The 24,297-nt window shown below is 43.5% G+C and overlaps 1 protein-coding gene across 1 annotated transcript; it reads right to left on the bottom strand.

The window, feature by feature from the left end:
* Positions 1-443: 443 nt before the first annotated feature.
* On the bottom strand, positions 444-23,986 carry LOC106884531 (neuron-specific protein family member 1). The gene is made up of 4 exons (XM_014935966.1): positions 23,648-23,986; positions 20,047-20,163; positions 8,484-8,594; positions 444-1,860 (listed from the first exon to the last, which is right to left on the bottom strand). Exons 1-4 carry the CDS (start codon positions 23,774-23,776, stop codon positions 1,660-1,662), a joined length of 558 nt encoding a protein of 185 aa, XP_014791452.1. The 5' UTR covers positions 23,777-23,986; the 3' UTR covers positions 444-1,659.
* Positions 23,987-24,297: the final 311 nt, after the last annotated feature.

Here is a 24,297-nt window from a genome sequence, read left to right as displayed (position 1 = left end):
GAAATTTTTAAATGCAAATTAAAATTTGGCACACAATTTATTGCTTTTTATGCATCCCATATACCAGAATGACTTAATAAAAAGCCTTTTATAGGTATTACCAAGTAATGCACATTTGGGATCAAACCTGCTTATTTTTACTGTACTGTTGATAAAGAATTCTACCAGAATAAAAATAAAGGTAGAGCTGACCATGTTTGTTCTATTAGAGATCTCCATGTTTTCCCTTCATTTTTCTAGAATCTCCACTAAAAAAAGTAATGGAACTTTTGACATGTCCACTACGCCTTGTCCCATTCAAGTTACATGAAGAAAAAAGGTGACTTGCTTGCCCAGATGCTTCACACACTTATTTCGCCTAACTGTTAAATTAATAAGATGTCTTTTTTTGTAATATATATTTAAGATTTATAATAAAAATGAAAACATGGTTTCACACAAAGAAGGGATAAGTTTGTAATTACAATGGAACTTTAACGTGCATCCACAATACTATGTTCCTCTACATCTTTTCCCCTCCCAAGCCACACACAAACAGTTCTACTCTTCACTCAGTTTCACACAGAGCTTTCAAACAGCCAGTTGTGGTATCTAAAACGCTACTGTTTCACTCGTGATGCTCTGTGTTTTAAAAAGTATCAAACTGCAAACCATACAGAAACGGAAAACTCTTCCTAATTCATAAAAAAGGGAAAATGTTCATGTAATAAAAGAGAAAATTTAGACACATTACTCCCTCAGCTGTATCCAACAAATTACATCGTGGACTACATCTACTGTGCACAGGCTTTTTCTGCCTCTTACCTATCATCAAAAGATGCTGTTTCTCATTAGAACATCTTGAACTGTGAAGTTCTTACACCGTCCTCAACATCCATCACTAAAACTCTCTGTGGTTTTTTCCGTAACGTCTACCTAGTTTGTGTTTCAGTGCACATCCTTACCAAGATGCTAAAGCCACAGTGGAAATGCAGTTAAATCCTGTTGACAGCAATAATAAAACATTGAGCATGCCTTGTTGCAGAGAACTTCATTAGCACTTACAAATCAACAACAGTAAAGAAAAGGTAAGAAAAAATGCTACCCGACAGTTTCTTTCTCCGTACAAGTCGTTACGTTACGCCCTCGACATCAATGCCCGCCATCGCTCGCGCTCGAGCCAAAACTAAATAGTAAGTAGAGCTCTCAGCTAAACAAGAGATCACTCTAGTTATGGCTGGGGTGTTTCAGTTTGCAAAATGACAGATATAGATAAAAAAATTCATAAATAAAGTATCAGTTCAGACAACAGAACACATGATTTCTCTAAGGTCCAAGCCCTGAAAATCCAGTGAAGAAATCTGTCAGTATCCAATAAACTGCAAGAACATAACTAATATTGGATTTTTTTTTTTTTTAACATTGAAAATGGTGTCAAAGCTCTAAAGCAATGCTGATATGCACCTTGGTTTATGCCCATGAATGTTCTGCAGCAAGTTTTTGTTGGGTTTTGTTTGTTTTTTTTTTTTTTTTTGCAAAGCAGTATCAGCAAACAGAAGCAATTGCACCATAAACATGAGTAACCTCTAAATTATCCATAATTATATTTAACGAAAAGTTCCTTAAAGTCCCTTAGTTACCTTCAAATGACATAGTGTTAATAATTAGCTTCTCATCGTTCTAAGCTGATTTCTCAGCGGCCTCAGTCTCCTGCTCAGAGAGTTTCTCCTCTGACAGCACCGTCATCCAGGGGGACACGGAGCGCGTGATGGTTTGCTTGGCCAGGTTGTAGTGGTTGATGACTGTGTAGAACTTCCCTCGAGCGCTGGAGTCTTGTTCCGAGTAGTAGTTTTCCAACCCGGCTGGGATGCACTGGTTATTCTGAAAAGAAAAAAATCCATCACTTTTACACAGATTCACACAATCTTAGTGGTTGGAAGGGACCTCTGAGATCATTGAGTCCAACCACAAAAAAACCCAAAAACAAAACAAAAAAAAAAACAAACCCAAAAAAACCAAAAAAAACCCCACAACCAAACAAATACAAAACACACCACACCAAACGCCCACCAAAAACACCACACCCACCAACTAAACCCCACACTCAACACCTCACCATAAACCAATAACCTTGGGCACTAGAGCATGCCCTGAAGAGCCATGTCTATATGTTTCTTAAATACCTCCAGGGATGGTGACTCCACCACCTCCCTGGGCAGGCTGTTCCAGTGCCTGACCACCCTCTCAGGAAAGTAGTTCTTTCTAATATCTAATCTAAATCTCCCTTGCTGCAACTTCAGACCATTTCCTCTGGTCTTGTCGTTCGTCCTTTGGGAGAAGAGGCCAACACCTGCCTCTCTACACCCTCCTTTCAGGGAGTTGTAGAGGGCAATGAGGTCTCCCCTCAGCCTCCTCTTCTCCAAACTAAACATGCCCAGTTCCCTCAGCCTCTCCTCATAGGACTTGTTCTCCAGGCCCCTCACCAGCTTGGTGGCTCTCCTCTGGACACGCTCCAGCACTTCAATGTCTTTCCTGTAGTGAGGGGCCCAAAACTGAACACAGTACTCGAGGTGAGGCCTCACCAGTGCCCAGTACAGAGGCACGATGACTCCCCTACTCCTGCTGGCCACGCTATTCCTGATACAGGCCAGGATACCATTGGCCTTCTTGGCCACCTGGGCACACTGCTGGATCATGTTAAGCCTGCTGTCTACCAACACCCCCAGGTCCTTTTCTTCCGGGCAGCTCTCCAGCCACTCTTCCCCAAGCCTGTAGCGCTGCATGGGGTTGTTGTGACCGAAATGCAGGACCCGGCACTTGGCCTTATTAAACCTCATCCCATTGGCCTTGGCCCATTGATCCAGTCTGTCCAGATCCCTCTATAGAGCCTTCCGACCCTCAAGCAGATCAACACTCCCACCTAGTTTGGTGTCATCTGCAAATTTACTGAGGGTGCATTCGATCCCCTTGTCCAGATCATCAATAAAGATATTGAACATATTTTAGCTCACAGATTTGGCCCCACGCACACCAAAAGCGGGTTAGTTTTTTTTTTTCCTTTTCCTTTTCGTCAGAGCCAACATTTGCTTTCCTTGAGTCAAGATGCCACACGCAGCAATTAGCCACAGTGTTGTCCTACTGTGTTCAAAATGTTCCTCCCCACCATCCTCCAGCTCCCCCCGCGTTTGCCAGGACAGACCGATCTGGGTTTATACGCCAGAATCATTAACATACAAGAAACACGCTTGCCTAGAATTGTTTCTAAAAGTACTCAATCTCTAGTTGCAACCATATTTGGCTGGTTTTTTTCCTCCCCACCTAGTTCCAGCTGTTTGGGCTGCCATTACAGTCTGTGTCCTACCCTGAGGTTGGCTCCAGGCGCTTTAATGGGATGTTTTTGGTCTGAGGGACAGAACCAGATACAGACGCACCGGTGCCAAGGTACAAGCAGTTTTACAGCCCAGTAAATAAGACTTACAGGGAAAACACTGTGGGTGGCCAAGCTTATGTAGAAGCGTGTGTACACACACACACAAAATACTTCACTCTTCATTGTCAGAAAGATGTAGCCAACAGCAAGCTTTTAAAAAGCTATCTTTAGCTCTGGGACTACATTATTTAATTTCCCAGCAGCGTAAGAGCACTGCACAGAAACCGCTCGATGCTCAGAGCTTTGGAAAGAGAAATTACCTGGGTTTAGCGAGTTAAATACTAAGTAGGATCCAAACTTTGCTCTCATCTTAAAAAAAAACCCAAGCGAATGTGCGTTAGTGAGCGGGTACCACCCAGCAACCGCCCCAGGGATGGTGCAGGAGAAGCATCACCTGGACACAAAGCAGCGAGTTGTGCTGAAGGAAAAAACGAGTGAGATGTTTGTGTCAGCCCTGAGTCCTGCTCCAGAAGGTGATGGGTCTCCCCACAGGTCCCCTGCCGTATCAGCCAGTCCCTGCGCTGAGGGACTCATCTGGGCAACTCAGAATCACAGAATCACAGAATCTTCTAGGTTGGAAGGGACCTTAAAGATCATCTTGTCCAACCGTCAACCTAACTGACAAAAATAGACACCCACACAACAAACAAGGAGCATCATCACTAAACCATCCCTCCCAGCACTTCATCAACCCGTCTTTTGAACCCCTCCAGGGATGGTGCCTCAACCACCTCCCTGGGCAGCCCATTAGGAAAAAATTTTTCCTAATATCCAGCCTGAACCTCCCCTGGCGCAACTTGAGGCCATTTCCTCTTGTCCTGTCGCCTGTGACTTGAGAGAAGAGACCAACCCCCACCTCTCTACTCAATTGATCCTCTGCAGTATAAGCTACGAGTAGCTGCAGCTTGAGAAAAAATAAGTTTCATCATTTCTACTCTTGACTGCTTTAAATAGAAATAGGCCATTCGGTCTTCCCACTTCCAGCACTGGACGACTAAAAGTCATAACACTGCAGGCCAGTGACTCGGAACTGCCACCGCTCCCACCGAACATGGCAAACCAAACTTCATAGTGGGAATGTCTGAGCACAAGAACACACACGGAAATGCCACATTTTTTAGGACCAGATGCTATCTATCTATCTCGGACGTGTCCATCTTTACTTTTGGGTTGACGAGAAGAGGAAGAAAAATGAAGAGGAAGAGAAGGCATAAATAAGCACCAGTAACAACAGGTTTAAATCATAAAGCACAAAATGATTGGGGGAAAGATCCCAGACAGTCTTGGCTTAATATGATTTTGCATCCTAGAAATGTTAGACTGAAAAAAAGCATCAAAAGGTATAAAAGGAAGAAGCAAGAGGACAGACCCACGGGAAGCCTTACGACCCTGTGGCTGCCGATGAACACAGCCTTGTGCCAAACCTGAGCACGGAAAGAAAACTCGCTGTCACAAGATGAAGATCTCTCCCAGGGAGTCACCACCCCAGCGGCTGGGACCTGCTTGTGTGACAAGCCTGGAGGTGTGACACACCCGTGACAGCGCTCGGAGCTGCCACATCCACCCAAGATCCCATTTATTCCTTAATTGTCAACTGAACAACAGTTCTGTCTGAAGCAGCACCAGAGAGCAGAGGGGATTTCACCCCGGCCAAGCAGACGCTTGTGCCTGTTCAGCACCATTAAAGGTAACCAAAGTTTCCCCATGGTCCCCATCTAGACATCAGCTACAAAAAAATAGATTTAAAAAAACCAAATAATCTAGGACAACGGTGGAATACAGCTATCTGTGTGTTCACCTACATCAACCGTGCCATCTTCTGGAAGTGTTTTCTGTGCTTTATCTGGGGTAACTGACGCTACTTCCGATGTGCTAAAATGCCTAAGAAGTACGTAGACACAGACATCTTTGCAGTGATTATTTCACCCAGTCATGGGATATAGTCACAATTCTAAATATTTAAAATGAGGGAAGGAACACAATCCATTGATCTAATGAAATCTGCCAAGGAAATTCAAGCAAATATAATTATTAGTGCTGAAGACAAGCCAAGATTACTGCCAGTCTAACCAAATGCCACAGGATCTTTTGTTGCTTTTAGAAGCAATTTGCTTTGTAACAGGCAAAATGACTCAGTGATGTTATTTTCCATAGTCACAAACATGCACAACATCTGACAGAAGAGCCTGAAGAAACACACACCAGAGTTTCCATCCTTGACTGCATTTTTGCTCCCAGGATTTCACGCTTCTAGAGAAGATGGAAAAAACCTCCCATTTTACTCTGCTCCCTGTCTCCTGCCCAAGGACAGCCCCATTGCTCAGCTCCGGGTCAGGGCAAGCCACGCAGCACTTGGGAGCAACTGAGGGATGGGAACTGGTGCCCATTCTCATCCTGCTGCCCACCCGAGACCTTCAACTCACACAGAACATCTCTCTCCATCCTTTTTGTTTGTTACCGTGGTTCCCAGCTGAGAGGAGTGATAAGGAAGACCATGAGAAGAAGGATGCTCCAGAATGAGTTGCCTCTCTGTGGTTTCTTTCACAACCCTTCCATTTCAGAAACTAGTTATGGGTTAAGGTCTTCAATCCTGGTTGCCAGTCTGTGTCTGGCTGTATGAAGATGACTCCTTTTGTTCCTTGGACACAGAAACCCCAGAAGTATCCACTTATAAATTTTGTATCTTCTGTCATGTTCAGTTTGCTGGGTCAGGAATTCCAAACTTAATAGCTGATGACATTGTCTTTAATGCATTGGAATTCCTTTGTTGTGCTGTCCCTGAGTCTGACGGAACGCTGGTGCCGTGGCAAGGAGAGCTGAAGGGTACCAGTATGGAGCACAATGAAGCCCTGGAGAAATTCCTCCAGGATGTAAGTGCACTCAGGTCTTTGAGGAAAATTCTGGTGAGTCTCATCAACACCAGCACAGAGCGCGTCAGAGGAGTGACCTACACAACAGCAGCGTTAGGGCCGTGTCAGAAAGCTCGAGCAAGCACAAAGCTGAGGCTGGAGCAGTTTAAGATTGCTATAAAAAGGAACGTAATCACCTTTTGAAGCACACCTTCAAGCCCTGGTCGTGTAGGACAGAAGAAAGGTTGAAAACACTGAAACCTTTGGAACTACTCCATGCATGAGAGCGTCAGCGCGGAGAAGAGCGAGTCTGACTCACGGCTGCGGTGGCTCAGCCTTTGTGCAGAGAGCCCCAGGTACCGCGTGTCCTAAGGCAGGGGACACCTTTGCCCTGAGCCAGGACATCTCATCAGCATCCAACACCTGGCCAGAGAATGTTGTTGAGTCCACCTGAAGCACAAAGCCAGCCCAGAGAGACATTGGTCACAAGGTGACAGACTTCTTCATCTCTCTTAGGACATCTATGCCAAGCCGTGCCACGACGTATGATGGACTCTCCCCAAAAAGGATGCAAAGGCAGCAAATACAAATTCATGTCAACACCAATAGTTTCAGGCCACGTGTGATTTGTTAACACGTTTATCCTGTCAAACTGTGAAGAGTTACGTGACCAAAGATGCTGTGTCTCCTGGCATGATGCCACCAAGCAGGTAGGAAACAGCCTCCACAAACCCCAGCACTGGGAGGGGAGCAGTAACGCTGCACTTTAAAAGCAAAGCGTGAGCTGTGGGTGGTGTGCCCAACTTCTCCTGCAAACAGGGCCCTCAGCAGAGACACCCAGCCAGACTCTGTTCACAGCACAACTGAAACACAGCTAAGGAACTGCCCTCCCCTTAAATGTTTGTGACACTAAGAAGAAGAGACAAAAGAGGCCAGAAGGCTGCGACGCACGGGAAGGGACATGGTACGAAAGGAAGCAGCAGGCTGTTACTGGGCTTATGGCAGGAGCCTGTAACCGGCCGCTCCTGTCAAGTCAGGATCACATCAAGAGGGGCTCAGTAGGAACATCCAGTCCTTATTTCAAACTCCTCAAAGCCAAGAGAAAGCTTCGGAAAAAAAGGCCCGTGAGACACGAGCATGAAGGGGTCTCAGTGCTTGTCTGAGACAACACCAAAACCCAACAGCAGAACCAAAAGCTGGATCTCCTGAGTTACAGCCAAATATTTTAACCACAGCATCTTTTCTCCTTCAACCCAGGGACAGCAGTGACCTAAAACTGAATGCTTGGAGCCCCCTTAATCCAGCTGGGCATCACTCACTGCAACTGTGGACTAGACCCTTGTAAGATATTCATGTACCTGAAGAGACAGGATCCAAAGTCCCAAAAAGCATCATCAAGGAGTGCTGAGGCAGCCAATCCTTCTTAAATCCTTCTGAAGATTCGTGACTAAATATTCTTAAAAAATTAGAGGGAAGAATGCCATTATCATCGCTACTTTTCTTGTCTAACTACGGCCAAGTTCAAGCCTGCTAAATTTACAGCTGAGAGATCAATGTTACCTCTCTGACTTTCAGCCCGGGTCAGAGCTGAGGAGCCAGCACTGCCATCTCGCACGAACGAAGAGAGCCCCATCTTCCCTTCTGGTTAGAACCAGTATTTTTTCCAATAAATGTGTTTTCCCTTTTTTGGCATCACTTTTGGCCTGTGGCAGTAGGGCTGGCAGGTCACTGTTCTAGAACAAGAAGTTCTTTCTCCAAAAATAACCCTAAGGTAACTCTGTTGCTCTTAATGAGAACGTCACTCTACTGTTTCTTTGACACATATTCCAGAGTAATTTTTTTTTTTTCCTCCAGGTTTTATCATTCTCTTCTTCCCTAAGACACATGAATTCGGAGGGACATGCAACATTAAACCATATGACCCAATAAATGAAGGCTTTGTCCAGACAACTGCAGGTGAAGGCAGTTTGAAGGACACTGATGTTGGGACTTTGGGCTGTATTTTCAATGTTTAAAAGCATTAGCAAACTAACAACATTATGAAATTGTGCAACAGTACAACCTCAATTATAAATTAAGCAGAAATATAGCAGGAAGCACATTAACCTATGAAAACAAACACAAATTTCTATGCAGTACAGCATGACTTAATCAAGGTTATGCAGAAAACAACACAGAGAATATTACGTACTCTCCTATTTTTCTAGAAGGTGTATGCGATTTACCTTGAAAACGAATCCTTCTGGACAGGTGTGATCATACTTGTAAACCTTGTAGACTACCAGAAATACAACACACGTTAGGAACGCAAGGGCAAAAAGGACCAGCACAGTTACCTGTGAAGAAAGACAAAACATGCTGACGTTAGTGATGCCCTGCGTGTTACAGGGCTGTTTGTTACTGCAGGAGGCACAAGCCAGCTATCAATGCACTTCACAGTCAAATCAAGCAAAGGATAAAACCAGTTACTCAATTAATTACAGGGAAGCAGCAAGTTAAGTGCTTCCACCTTCCCCTTCTCGGAGAAGAAAGCGGATGGCCTGGCCAGTGGCCTGTTGCCCCTCTACTGCAGCTTTTTTGGCTGTGTTTCTGTTCAGAGCACACCTGAGAACCGAAGGAGGCACCGAGGCAGCTCGGGTCTGTGGCTTTTCCAGTGTTTGGATGATGTCAGTGTAGGTCTGGCTGATGTCAGCTGATAAGTGTGTTTGTTGTCCCTGGGCCTGTCCAGGAATGGAGTCGGGTGACAGTAAGCTAGCACAGGTGTCATCCAGATAACACAGAGGTGACTCGAGCAGGGCAAGCAGAAAGTAATGTCTGCCCTCTCTTGTTAGGAGGAGAGTTTGCTGCACCAGCTATGAACGTATGGATAGTTACACCAGCAGTCTGCACGCTTGGCTGCTCAATGGTCCTTAATTTATAGGTTCTTCATCACAGAGAGACTGCACAGGAATAGCTCACTGCCAGACCCAGGAGGGAATACACCGTGTTCAACACGGGGCTCGCCTCGAGGAGTCCTGTCACACCTCCTTCCTCAGAACCTGCCGAGAAGCCACCACAGACTGCACTGCACGGCGCTGGCTTTTCACCCTGTCCTTAAGGACCCCTCTGGCCCTGAGTTTGGGCTGGAGGAAAACCCCAGACATGCCTTAAGGTGAATCTGAAATCAGCGTCACTATCAAGCTAACCTTTCCCAGGAATAGACTCTGAGCAGCCTTTGAGATGAGATGGGAGACACCTCCAGGATGTAGACTCTGAGCAGCCTTTGAGATGAGATGGCAGACAAATACCTCCAGGATTACCTCACCCGCTGACAGGAGAAAGCACAGGATTTTGGCCTAGCAGTTACACTGCAAAGCTCCCTGATTCAGACCCATTTTTGCTGTGAGCTAAACAAATATTCATTACCTGGAAGATCATCCCAGATGTGTTTGTTTATTATTCTAATGCTTCTACTGATAGACAAATGAGTAGCTCAAGGAGGTTACAGATTAAGAGGACAAGGACAGGATAAGAGGAAATGGGCACAAACTTGAACATAAGAAGTTCCATCTAAACATGAGGAGGAACTTCTTCACTTTGAGGGTGGCAGAGCCCTGGAACAGGGCGGGTGCTCTGGGTGGACCTGCTTTGGCAGGGGGGTTGGACTAGATGATCTCCAGAGGTCCCTTCCAACCCCACATCATTCTGTGATTCTGTGAAGAATTGGTGAGCTTTTTTTTTTTTTGCAAGTTAGAAAGAAGCCAGCATGTGCTACAGCATAAGAAACATTAACAGAAACAAACAAGATTATGTGATTAACTAATTAAACCAAAGTATATCATCTAAATTTTAAAGGAAGAGGAGTAAACCAGCTACATACGCTTCCTAAAAAGAGAACTTGAGCACATCACTGTCAATTACACAAATGAGAATAATCCAGTATTTGAGAAAGCAACAAAAAAACCCCTATAGCTTTGCCTCTTAGTAAAAAACCCACGACACGCTCCCTTTTTTGGTAAACCCCAGAACTAACAGGATTTGTAACACGGCAAACTGCGTGTGGCAGTGGGACTGGTACACTGAAGGACTGAGATGAACTTTTAGGGAAAAGACTCCTGGTGGGGAAGCGAACTTCACCATGGGCAGAAAACAGCAAGTCCTAAATTTCCTGGCTGGAACAAGGCCGGGGAGTATCGTGTGCTGCTGGAGCCAAGGATTTTATGAGGATTTTTGATAGGAAAAAAAAAGCAAAAAAAGGAGGTCTGGAGGAGAGGCAGGGATAACTGCAGATGAGAGAGTAATTTAGCAGAAGAAACGTAGATACTAATGTAACAATGGCAATCAAAACGGGACATGCAGCAAAGGGCCTTTCTGGTTAATAGCAACATCTTCATTTTCTCAGAAGCCACTGGATTACAAAAAAAAAAAAAAAAATCATATTCTTAATCACTCTCCAAAAACCTCAGACTGACATCAATTTTCAAATCCAATTAGTCTTTCCCCAAGTTTATTACTCGTTTGCACGCACAAATGTTAACATGGGCAGATCCCTCTGCCTTGCCAACCTCCTGTTTTCTGCTCACATCTCCCGTGTCTCGGTAAGTCCTGCATGAAGCCAAGAGATAAAGGACATTTTCCTTCCTGGTCATTCTCTGTGGTCCAGTTTAATAATAACAACATAACACACACGCCCCCATTCCTGGCCAAGCCATGCCCAAGTTCAGCCCTTCTCATGTACTGTTATTCAGGTCTCTCCCTTTTTTCTTCTACAGCTGTTTGGGGTCCCCTCCTGTGTTTTCTCAGCTGTCCCACACACACACATGTACAAGGCCCTTCATACCCTGCCTTGGCCCAAACTTTGTATTGCATCATCCCATCCCTCCCCACAAGTGTAATGAGCTTTATTTTCTGTTCTCCCTCCAAATTCTGCTTGTCCTCCAGGCTCTAGACAAACCAACCTTTCTCCCCTAAGCTTGCAGCTCCCACCTGGGGCTCCTTGTCCCACCTCCCCAGCGCCTTGCAGCTATCTCTAAGTCCTTGCCCTCAGAGAAGAAACGGAAAAGAGAGACTAGAAAGTGGGTACAGAAAAGATAAAATCCAGATGGGACTACTGCTGAGGCTTCCCATGCCCTACAAGATACATTCCATACTGCCTTCAAGAGAGGGTGCTCCCTCTAGGAGCACAGGTCTGTGACTGGACAGGGACACCAAGCAGAACAGTTGCCATGGTACGGCTCCAATCAGCTCAAATTTGGCTCCTCTCCACAGATATGCATAAACAATTTTAAATGTTTTGAAAAATATTCTCAAATTTCAAAGCATTTTAACCACATTCCCTGGCCATCCTACTAGCAAGGAATAGTAGAATTATAACATTATTTCCCATTCATAACCATTTTGACATACAGATGAGGCCTCGGGAATATATTGTAAAGCTAACAAGTTATTTTGTAGTTGGGACCAAATATTAGACAATAGAGAAAATGTTTGTATTTCCACAATCACTGCAGAATCACTCTCCCCAAGGCTCTGGAACTGTTTTGGAAAGTAATTATGTTTTTTGACAGAGGTCAAAATCCCAGTCTTGTGTGGATTGCTGGAGCCTGGCAAGTTGTGGAGCCACAGCCTGAGGCCTGATTTGCTGAGACACGGAGCATTTACCTGTTTCACCAACCTACATGGAACTGTGAGTTCTCGTTGCTTGTACCAGTCACACCCAGCCCAGTTCTTCTACTGCCACACAGTAAGCTGCTGGGAAAGGCTCTCAGGGCTCTTGGTTCATAACTCTCAAAAAATCTTTTCTCTCTCACTTACTGTACTTCATAATGTTATTAATTTTGATATTAACATGTAAATTTTTATTCATTATCTCCAATAATTTGCAATCACACTCCACTTGCAAATCCCTAATCAAGTAAGCTTGTCTCCTTCCTATTAGAAGAGACCTTCCCTTCTCTTGTCATCCTTCAGGATACGAGTAACTTTTGTTTAAGTAAAGGACACTAACACATGCAAACACCACAGATGGCAAGAAATCCATCACTGGATTCCAAGGTGATCCCAATCACCTGTTAATCCAATCCACTTCTCCTTTATAAACTGAAAATCCTTCTCTTCCTTCTAATAGCCATTTTCCTTCACTCTCATAACAACCTAACACCGATGGTCCACAACTGTCAGATCACTTCTGAACCTGAGACAGCCAGCTTCTCTCCCCGGCCAGTAACACAGCACAACCCTCTCTCTCTGCCTCCCCTTCTGAGCCCTCTCCTCCCAGAAATAAAAGCACGGGAAGAGGGAAGGCCACCAGCTGCTCTTTAGACCACAAGCTGTCATTTTATCACTTTCTTCCAGAGCTACTTTGCACACTCACTATAAATTGAAGGAAGATTACTCTCTTCTTCCCTCCGAGGCACTAGCAGCAACTTGCTCTCTTCCCCTCTTCAAGGTAGGAGAAGATGCAATGAACATGCGAGCACTGCTCCCTCTCCTCCAGCAGGAAATCTTCAATCTCTTCTCCTCGTGGCAGCCAGGGCAGCTGACTCAAGGACCCCACACACTGGGACCAGAAGTTTTTTAATTACTATGGTCATTCACTGCCACGTACTCCGTCCTGCAGAACTCCAAGGTCCCTGTCACACCACGCCAGCGATGGGCTTTTAAAATACTTTTTAGGAAATAGCTACAAGATAGCACAAACAAGCACTCCTTTTAACTAGGAACTCAAAGTGTGGATTTGTTTTCATCTTGAGAACGTCCTTTAAAGTTGGATTTAAGGGGATCTGGCAGGAAAACTAAGTGAACAGAAAAGATGACAAGATATTATGTATGTGGCAGATTTTTGAATAGATTGTAAGTGAAGAGCAGAAGAAGGACAATGTCTAGCCAGAAGCCATTACAGTAATCGAAATGAGAGATGACTAATGAATGAACTAAGTGTACCCACAGCAAAAAAACCTGTCTTCAGCCTCTGTAAGCATTTAGCCGAAATGAGAAACTCACCACATCTGACAGCTGCACTAACATGTAAACAGCTGGTGATAAGGCCTTACCATCAAGATCTGCTAGATCTTCCCAATCAGTCCATCCTACTTTGCTACAGCTGCAAAACACTGAGAGCTGTATTTTCTCAGCCTGGTGACTGCACTCTCCTCCTTCCTCACTTCGCCAATCTTTACTGTGCTCCTTTTAAATCAAGCCAGAATATTACGGCACAATTTACCAACTGCACCAACTGTGCCAGCTTCTCTTCACACCCTTTACCAGCTCCCAGTCCCTTTCTGAACAAATGACAAGTCATGTTTCAAGGCATGTATAAGTCTGCCCCTTTAGCTCCTCTTAGCTTTATCTCCTTCCATTTTCCCTGTATCCCACTGTCCCACTAAAGCCTGGGTGGGTGCCATCTGTTCTCCCTCTGCCTTCACCTCCACCTTTCTCATCATGCCTGCTCCTCTTCCCTGAAATTCTTTCATTAACCTGCTCTTACTGTGCTGCTTTGCACCGCCTTCCTTTCATGCTTTTCCATCCATCACGTACCTTTCAGCACACAAACCCAGCTAGGAGCATTCCTGGTATCACCAGAAGTGGAACTAAAGTGGAACTAACAAGACACGCAGTAATTTTCACCGCTCAATCGCTGGCACTTGGTCACATCTCATCTCTGCTCTACATCTGTGCATTATCTATTTCAATTGCAGCCTCCTGGGAACACAACTTTCATTTCTGATTTGTCTGTAAAGTGCTCGGCACAGACTCGGTGCTAGCACCAAACAAAAAGAGTGAAGACACACATTAGAAAGCACCTCTCATGTGAAGTGATTTATAACCAATTTATGCTTTGCTCACTGGTGAAATGCAAAGCCCTCTGGGATGAAATACAGCAACTCTGTACAACCATTTAGGACAGGAAATTAAGATTATTGCTATCCAATTTAAACTGCAACAGAATTTTAGGCAGGCAGACTGTAATTACAATAGATTGAGTCTGGCTACATCCCACAGACTCAAATTCGTAAAACTTCCCTGCAAATGGCTGTGACCTCCATTTCACCTCTCTCCAATACAATCCCACATCTCCAGCTGCACAATGCCCTCTACCAGCATGTCAGAGAACACTGAAATCAGCTCTTCACTTCCCCTAACACTCCTGCTTTTCCAAAATTATATTCTTGTTTGCTATTATCCGGGCCAGTCCCTAGAAGCATACAGGAAAAACACACCTGGAACAACGCACTTATGGATTAAGAAGTGTTCAATTTGAAGTAAATGGCAACATGAAAGAAAAAAAGGCACAGTCCCATCTATACATGCAACATTTGACTTGAATTCATTTACAACGAAAACAAATTATACAGAACAATCCAAATTATACACAACAACTTGGTACAATTTCCCATACTTGCTATGAGAATATATATATATATATATATACACACAAGATGACCCAAGACATCCAGGTGCCTCATTTCAGAAGAATATGTCTAACATCACATGTCATTTTCAGCTATATATGATTGGTATCTATTTATTAAACTCAATTTCTTCACATTTTCATCAAACCTTTGTGCTCAAAGAGGATGAAAATTTTGGGGTAGACTGTAAAGAAAAAGCAGGACAAATCAAAAGACTGTCCTTCTCAAACAGAGATGATGATGAAGAGGAGGAGAGGCCCGGATGCTTACCTGCAGATGGCTGGGAGTAGCAGCAAAAAAAGGCAGATTCATGAAAGACACTAAGTGAAAAGAAGCTACAGACCCAGTGCTTATTAAGAGTGTCAGTGCAAGACAACAGAACCAGCCTGCAAGGGAGCCAATTAACGAAACCTGAGGGAGATACCGTTGGACAAAAACAGGTTAACAAGGCAATGGCCTGAGGAGTCTAGTGCTGTGGCTTAACAAGTACAGATAACAAGGCAGTGGCCTTGAGAGTCTGGCGCTGCGGCTTAACAGAGCTGCTCATGCCAGCATCCCATCATCTGCCATCACACAGCACCATGTACTACTTTCTTAACGACAGAGATCTGAGGAAGCAGTTCAAGAAACCCTGTGGCCCTGAGATAAGAACCTTGTTACCTCCCCATATAAGCCCAGAAGATATTACTGAGGACAGGAGAAAGGCTGGAAAATGTTACTACAGAAGAGGAAAAAGTGTAAGTGTTACATCTGGAGAGACCCAAAACATCTTCTGTGTCACCAGCGTCGCTGGTTCTGTTCAAGAAAAGGATTTATAATGGATACAACGGCAGAGGACACCTGACTGAGAGCAGGGGAGCTGCTGTTAGGCATCCACTTTACTTAAGTCTCCCAGCTCTGACTGTAAAAAAAATTCCTTTTAGCCAAAAATTCAGCAGGAGGATTGTCAATGTCATATCAGAGAATTATCAAACATTTAAAAAAAATGGAAAAATGACAGTAGACGTGCAGTGCTTTACTTCCACCAATTGTTTTAAAATGGCAGTTTCACTGGAAGAAGAATCTCCTTTCTTTTTCTTGCTTGAAGTAATAAAGGAAGAATTCAAAGCCTGCCAAATGCTTATACTTGTGAGCAACTTTAATCCTGTGAGTAGTTCTACTGCAGGAAACAGAACTACTCATGGCAGTAAGTACCTGTCACTTTTCCAGCACTAAGTGACAGACACAGAATATACTTAAGGAAGCGATACACCGTTTGGGAACCAGCTGACATCTCATGCACCTCAGAGACTTTCTAAGTGGGAGCAAAGAGCTGCTCAACACACAGAGTAATCACATGGAAACAAAGAGGGAAGTATTTTCCTTGTCTGATTATTTTTGCAGCAATAATCATCATTGGTTTTACTAAGAACACGTAAAAAAGTCTTGAGGCAGGAACATGTTTTAAAGGATGCCCCTTTAAGACAGATAAAAAAATGGAATATTTAAATATATATTGCATACATTTTTTCAGTCTTAAAATGACCAGGTAAAACTGCAAGAACTGGTTTTGAAAGGAAGTCTCAATTCCTCTTCCATAACCTCACACAGACATTTCAACAACTACTTGCTACTTGATAGTACATGGCTTGCACCATATGGTCTTACCACAGAAATAAGCTTGAGGCTTTGGCTCTGCAGTTAGATGTATGTAGAGATGTCAAGGGTAATGTCTGAAGAACTGAATTGCCTTTGAACAGAACCAAATGGTGGAAGGCATACCACAGTCTGGGTTTATTTAAGGGCCTGAAACTTATTGGGAAACATAAGCGTTTGCTTTCAAAATACTTCTGAATGTTCTTTATTCAGGTTTCCCCAAAGACAAAAAAAAAATCTCCTGCTTTGATGCAACAGACATTTTTTCCAATTGGTGTGTTTGTGCACAACTGTTAATTGTAGCCCAATCCAGTGGGTGCCAGGACAGACAACCCACTGCGAAGTCCAACTGGAGTTTATAAAAACACTGCTCTGCCAATGGGGGAGGCAAAGGTGACTGATACCCTCAATTTTCTCCTGCAATAGCTTCCTCCTGTGTCCCGATTCATCAGACTCCTTGGAAATGACATTTCCAGCCTTGTTATGTTATTCTGTACAGCAGACAATTTACAGGAAAGAAAAATCTGCCTTGTTCAAAGTTGCTTTCCAGATGTGAAGGCCCCACATAAGCCTACACGCTGTCCAGAGAACAAAAGCAAGACTTGTATTTCTCAGTGAAAAATAACCTTAACTGAAAAATCTTCCGTGGTGTGGTTGGTGCCATAAAACTTAATTAAGACAACAGGGTTCTCAGAATCAGGAAGTCTTCACATTCTTCTGATGGACTCTGATTTGAATTCAGAATGTGGCTTCATAGAGGGAAATTACACTTGCAGTTTTCTTTGTAAACATTCTCAGCTCTGTTGTAATAACTGCAGTAATGTGGATTGAATGCAGAAAATACATTTTATAATTTCTTATTCACCCAACTGCTAAAACACCAAATGATCTACATGACATATGCACATGCTGGAGTTGCTTCATTTGTTATAATATGTAATTTCTCAAGAAGAACAGCTTTAGATGATCTGCACTGCTGAATCACAAAAATGCAATCTGCTTTGTCCTTATTTAAGAAGTACATCTTAGAATACACATGTGAATTAGTTGCGAATATGACTGACTGACTTTTTTTTTATTTTTAGCACAACATTTGGGCTGTGTCTTGTGGCAAGCTTATGCATCGGTGATGTACAATATTAAAGTCATTAAAATGGCATCTGAAGCTTTTTTCATGAACACAAGCCAAAGTCAATATCCCACCAGTTAAATAATGCATTTCATAATTATAGCAAATATTTAATTTTCAAACAAATATCCTTTTGCTCTCTCAGAATCAACAGCAGCAGTTAACATGATGGTTCACAATTAATAAGGACTCAGGAGAAAACCTCACACAATCAGTACTTTTCATCTACATATTTATGAAATTTCATCAATTATTCATGTAATATTTACTACTGGGAGTGGTGAATATGACAATCATCCCTGCTGGAGAACCAGTCAGTTCTCTTTAAAATGTTGCAAGCAGAATAATTCAATTCTAAAACTGTTATATAGAGATTAAGGGACATTTTTAGGATCTGAATGTTCTGCATGAAACTATTGTTTTCAATTAACTGAACCACAATTTTCCTAATTGATCAACTCCCACACTCTTCTTTTAAAGCCTACACTTAGAGCCACAGTGTGAATCACCCTGCAATTCCCAAGAGATACCAAATCTTACTGAAACCTCTCTCTGATGCAGTAGTTACCTAGCAGCAAAACCTAGCAACCCTGTACTATGAGATTAATCCCAGAGTGATCATCATAAAGTACTATCTAAAAGACATTTTATTTAAGTATGCCATCCAAAGGTATATAAAATGCAATGCAAATATGCTCAGGCTTCTAACTGCTCAGTTATACAAATTAGAAAAGACTACCCAACAGCACAACAAGCTATTTATTTGTTGTTCAGTGAGGTCTCATTTGCTCAGCTCTCCCAACAAAGACAGAAAGAACCCAGATCTACAAAGGGATGAGCAAAACATTTAGATGCGACTGCAATATTCAAAACCCATCCTTAACTACAATTTAATGTTCGAGCGATGAAATCCCTTAGTCCCTACAGCCAGTAGATAAGTGTAAAATCCCTCAGGTATATGCTTGGAATCGAAGTCCTAGCAGGGCACTCAAACCAACCACTCTCCCTTTTTCTTCTACAGTGCATTTTCAGATCACTGTAGTGTGACCAGGACACACACAAAAGACCACCAGACAGAAGTCCTCCTTGTTCTGAGCTGTGCCATATCCATCATACCCAACAATCCAGTGTGCACAACCCTCACCTGAGAGGAAGGGGATTACTCTCAAGAACGGGTACTATGGTGCCAGGTGGAAAAAGAGAACCTTAGTCAGAATGTAGCCTTTTCCCTGAGGGGTGGGATGTCCTTGTTCCAAATCAGGGAATAGAAAAACTGGAACTAGATTCCTTACCTCCTTAGTAAACCCCTGCCACAACCCGTAACATCTCCTATTAGCTATCTGGTGTGGTTCCCCACACGGCTCACTGGGAACCTACATGCTTTGCCATATGGCTGAAGACTCCACCAGGTGACCTGGACTTAAAACATTTGTCCTGGTAACACTCAGCAAAGTTCCTTTGCAAAGTGTAGCCTAAAGCACCTAACCCCTCCTTGAGACTTCACTTTGTTTGTTTAGCCCACTCCAATTCCACCGAGAGCTGCAGATACACTTTGGAAGTAGGGCTGGGCCTGGGCAGCTTTTAGAACCACTGGTCAGGCACAGCTCTTGTGTTTTATTCTCTAAATTACAGAATTAGAATCTTTGGCTGTGCCCTAAAACTCCTACCATGCAGAGGTCAGAAGCGTGCAACACAAAGAGAATCCACATCTTTATTGAAACTTGTTTTTTTCCCCTCATACTAAGCATTAGGCTTTCCAAATGTATTTTTACTTGTGCACTGAACAGTGGGGTTACCTACTGTTTAAAACTGCTTTGCCATCTTTGGGTAAGATGCCAAATCAACAGCACTGAGAAGCTGTAGTCTTTGTTTAGAGATTAGGTAAGAAAGCATGAGCTGAAGTGCCAATGTTCCTGCTTTGTTTTACTTACACAGAGGAAGAAACCTCATCCTCCAGTGAGAAGGGGGAAAGGTAATTAATCCTTGCACCAGTTAAGCTCTCAGCTTTCCTCAGGGACCACTAAAAGGACCAACAGGGGTGTGGACACTAAAGAGTAAATCTGAGTCAGACTCTTGCTGAACTGCCATCTGCCAGTAACAGTCGTCACCGAGCTGTACGATACAATTGGACCTGGGAAACTGATAGCACAGAGCTCTGGTATACATCCCTCAGCTGCCAAGTCATACATTTCACTATAAAAAAATACATAATGGGCTATGACAGTGCATTTAAGAGAATGGTTTGGCCACAGTGAAAAATAATAAGCCAAAGAGAAAACAAATACTCTTGTGGTTCTTGTCCTTCAACACTAACAGGAGGTTTATCGCCGCCAGGAGAGCTACCTGTGTGCAGCCCACATACACCCTGGCCAGCCATCTTCTGAAACCCACCCCCTGACAGAAATGCCTTCTCAACTCATCTGCCATTACAAGCAATAATGCTGCAAGGTGTGCTTTTGCTTCTAATTGCTAAATTCTGAACTACTGTAACATTGGATTAATTTTTCTCCTGTCCAGCTGTACCCACAACTGCCACTGTTAGTTACAGCCAGTTTTGACTACGATCAGGAATGGATTTTAAGCGCTTCTGTGAGCACAAGTGAGTCATTAGCACCTTCAGACAGCACTGCTTACCTTAAATCTTTCTGAAACCCCTTCAGTGATGCTGATTGTGAACTCAGCTATTTTAGGAGTACGGAACTTTCCCTTCTTGCGATCAGGTTCATATTCTGTTTTCGTTTTGACCACAACCTGTAAAAAAAAAAAAAATTATCAAAAAGCTGTCAACTAAAACTAGCCACAAGAATCTTATTTATTCCTTAACTCTTCTTTTACCTGGCTTACAAGCACACAATGGTTTTTTACGCCCACTTTGTGTACTTCTGATTTGGAAGCTCTAAGCCATTAGTTATTTTTCCTGCCATAGCAATCATCAACAAAATTATCTCTCAGAGTGGTTTTGATGGATCTACAGGAAGACTGGTTAGGCAACAATTTCACAACCATTCAATCTTTTTGGCTGTGGTGGTACTGTGCTGCTATATAAGGCAAACATCTACTTAGTTCAAATCTAAATCACGGAGCTTCCCGCTTTGTATAGTTTGAAAAAAGGCACCTCCATTTGCTTCAGGAGATCTCATTAATGGGATTTCAAACTGGAGGCCAATAGGATGAGACGAGTACCACATCGAGCAGACGACGATGCCGCCAGTAGCCGTGTTATTTGATGGCAGGGTTTTGAGTTTAAAAGGAGTGGAATGACCCATCTAGTTGCTATTCACTATGTGCTAGACTGTAGCTCTTGGCGCTCTTTATTTTTAACATCTAGCTTTTGAATTATCAACTGCACGAAGCAAGATGCATGCAAACCCTTGTGTTAATGAGATTTCTCGAAACACCCGAGGCTCTTCAACTTCAGTTTATTCCTTGCTATGAGCTGTTGCCACAAACTACACAATCTAGCACCTTACCTGTATTCCTAAAATATTCATTACGTCAGTCATCTCTCTAGTGCTCTCCTAGGCATTCTAATTGTACAAAATTTTCACAAACCTAACCTATTTGCCTCATTTTTGCCTTTTACAATTTTTCAAGATCTTTCTCAAAGCATCACTTCTCAAGGTAGGGTGCAGTTTCTTGTACCGACAGTGCTAGTTAAGATTGGCTCAATTTTCTCTGTTGTTCCAAAGAATAAATATCGAGATGCTTTTAGATTTTTAGAAGCAGATTCTATCTTTAGAGCAGCCTGTGGTATCAATAGCAACTACGTTATTCTGAAATTAAGATCGTGACACTCAGATGTAGCCAGGTACTGAAATCAAAGCTTTTGGGTTCCCCTCTCCTCACTTCCCTGAAAGGGTACCCAGGGTGTGTAACTGAACCTAGACTCAGTCCCACAAAGCTTCTTAAGATACTTTTACAGCATTATACACACATGCGCAGGACATGGGTAGTTTCCAAACCTATTTCAGCTAAAATTAATAAAACAACAATTTTAAGTGTCTAACTTTACAATTGCTCAACAGCACCATGGAAGTAAAGCATCTGAAGATTTCTGGAATGCTTTTTAACATTTTACTTCCCTTCCTCCCCCCCTTTACGTTGCATAATCTCAGGCAACTCAAATCACATTCAGCTGACACTGAACGTACAGTTCTATCTGCCTGGTTATGTAATGTCTTCTTTTGTTTAACATACCTAAATATGAATTTAAATTAGCTCATCCCTTTAATTTAGAAGCTGTCAAAATCATCCAATTCTTAGCGCTGTAGTCACTACTGTTCAAGAAGTTATGCTTCACTGCCATACTGGAGCCTTGTAAGTGAATAATAAGCATAGATATATGAAGTATGTACTCCTGGTTATTATACATGAGTGTCTTCGTATTTCAGAATTTGATCTGTATGTCAATCTTGACTTAATATTGTTTCCTTTTTTTCACATCAGTCACTCTACTACTGCCTTGGAGTCTGCAGCAACCAGTAAAGACCCACTGACAGTTACAGAAGGAAACCAGTAGGACCAATAAATACATGTTTTTATTTTTTGCCCTCTATGTTTGCAAAAGGAAAGGAAAGCTAATATAGAAATAGACAGTGGAAGGAGCAGAAGAGTCAATCAAGTATTCCTTTATTTAAGCTTCCAGCCCAGCTGTATGGTTGCTTTCATTCAAGGCACACATGATGAAGGTGGGAGGAGTTCAGCCCCATTCTAGTAGGAGCAATCAGGCTGGCAGAGAACCTCCTGGGTTCACCCCAGAGGCTCTGCTCAGATTAAGCCTGTCCCCTCACAGGTCCCTAGTCCAGACTGCTGCTTAGCAGTGCAGCAACACAACAAATTCCTCCGGACATTGGTCCTTGGTAATCGGTTCTATCCAGTCGCCAGTTGGCAGGCGTACCAGACGCTCTAAGACTTAACTTGTTTCAAAGCCTCAGGGTGCAATTTTGTCCTCAGTTACAAGATTTACACCCATGTAACCCAGGGCAGAAAATGGACCCTCAGGCTCTCCAACAGCTGTTACGGCTTATTGCATTTCTGCCTGCCAACTGGTCACCACACACAACACAGAATGATGTTGATAGCAATTAAAATGGAGGTCACAAATTTATTTGTGTTGCCTACAAGCAATGCTCCACTGAGGCAGATTTCACAAGCTAAAATTCTTTACCCCAAGAGAAGACTATGTGAAATTTTTTTGGGGCTATGAGGAACGTATGGCTGACAGTTTATCTACAAGTAGACTTGAGCTTGTGAAGGACACAATGCCAAAAATAAAAATCAGCATGAAGGTATTACTATTTCGCAGTATTTTTGTATTTTTCAAAGACTGCAAAGCTTTTTTGCCAGATGCATATGTGAGAAATGTGCAAGTAAGTATCCTACTAAAATAGCATACTGAAAAACAGAATACTGAAATATCTCAAAAATTATCCTACTACCATATGCCTTACCTGTAGTAACACGTAAATTAAGTCTTTATTGTGAATAGAATAAACACATTTACAGGCTATCACTTCACCTTCCTACATCCTTAAAATTAAATCCTTAGTAATCAAGCCATGTAATGATGAATCCAGGACGAACATTTCCCTTCCAACCTGTAAGCAGCACATTGGACTGCTCCTTTTGAGCTACAGAGCATCCGAATCACCTATTTGGAGGGTTTTGAACCAAATTAGTTGGCAAGGAGAAAAACTCAGTAGCCTGTTCTCGTTATTTCAGGTTGTCTGGGGCTAGCATTAATTTGCTACTGAAGCACAGAAAAAATATGGAAGTTCTTTCTCTCTGTGGCCAGTTTGCCCACGTACATTTTGTGGAGATATAAAGCAGTGTTTTATCCCCTCATCTGGGGGGGGCTTTCTGAGCAGAGAAAATTCACATTGTTCACAGAGAATACACAGTACCTTCTAGACACGAGTAAGAAAGAGGCAGAATTGGAAGGGCTATGACAAGACAGCATAGAGAAGCCTGCATTTGTATGTTTATATCAGCAGCACTGAAACCTATATATGCTTATTACTAACATTTCCCACCGCTTCTTAATGCAAATCACTACCACTGGATTTTCATTAGCTTAACTGTTAGGCTTTTTTCCCCTCAGAGGGAACAAGCACAGCTTAAAACACTCCGTATTTCTTGACATTTCTAAGCGGCTCGTTACACGTAACCTATTCTTTTGTTGTTTGCCTGAGATTTGGGTGTGATTCTCCAGGGTGGAAACTAAAGCCTACTGTACCTTATCAGGAGGTGGGAACTGGAGCTGATTGACATCCAGGGGTGTGATCAGGGGGATGGTGTCAAATCCATCCTCCAAAAGGGGCTGCTTTGTGCTCTTCTCGCTGAAATTGTTCCCCAGTTTCACCATTCTTCCAGGATAGAGGGATTTTCTGCCGGCGCACACAGGCACACAAACACAAAACGTCAGAAACTGGGGACGCGCCAGCCCTTTCCCCAGCCCCCGGGGAACCCCAAATATCTCACAGAAGAAGACAATTACACATTGGTCTCTGCGACTCGGCTGCGTCTGGGGCAGCAAGAACGATGTCCGAGTTAAAAAAAAAAAATAAAAAAATAAAAAAAGGCACATCAAAAACCCAAAGGCACCCCCAAATCCCCCGCCAGCTCAGCCTGATCCGGGCGATGCCTTCCCTCACGGCCCCGGTGCGGCATCGCCCCTCAGCCCGCGGGCTCCGGTACCGGCCCCCGCCCCGGCCCCGCATCTCCCCGCCCGGCTCTGGCCCCGGCTCCGGCTCCCCCCGCCGCGGGGCCGTGCCCGCCGGGCGCCCCTCGCCCCTCTCCCGCCGCGCCCCGCCATGGCGCTTCCCCGGCCTTCCCCTCACGGGGGCAACGGCACCCCCCCAACCCCAGCCCACCCCAGCCCGGGCG

The sequence above is a fragment of the Calidris pugnax genome, unplaced genomic scaffold (assembly GCF_001431845.1).
Source record: "Calidris pugnax isolate Ruff unplaced genomic scaffold, ASM143184v1 scaffold14, whole genome shotgun sequence".
Taxonomy (NCBI): domain Eukaryota; kingdom Metazoa; phylum Chordata; class Aves; order Charadriiformes; family Scolopacidae; genus Calidris; species Calidris pugnax.
This window is presented reverse-complemented; position numbering and strand designations above follow the sequence as displayed.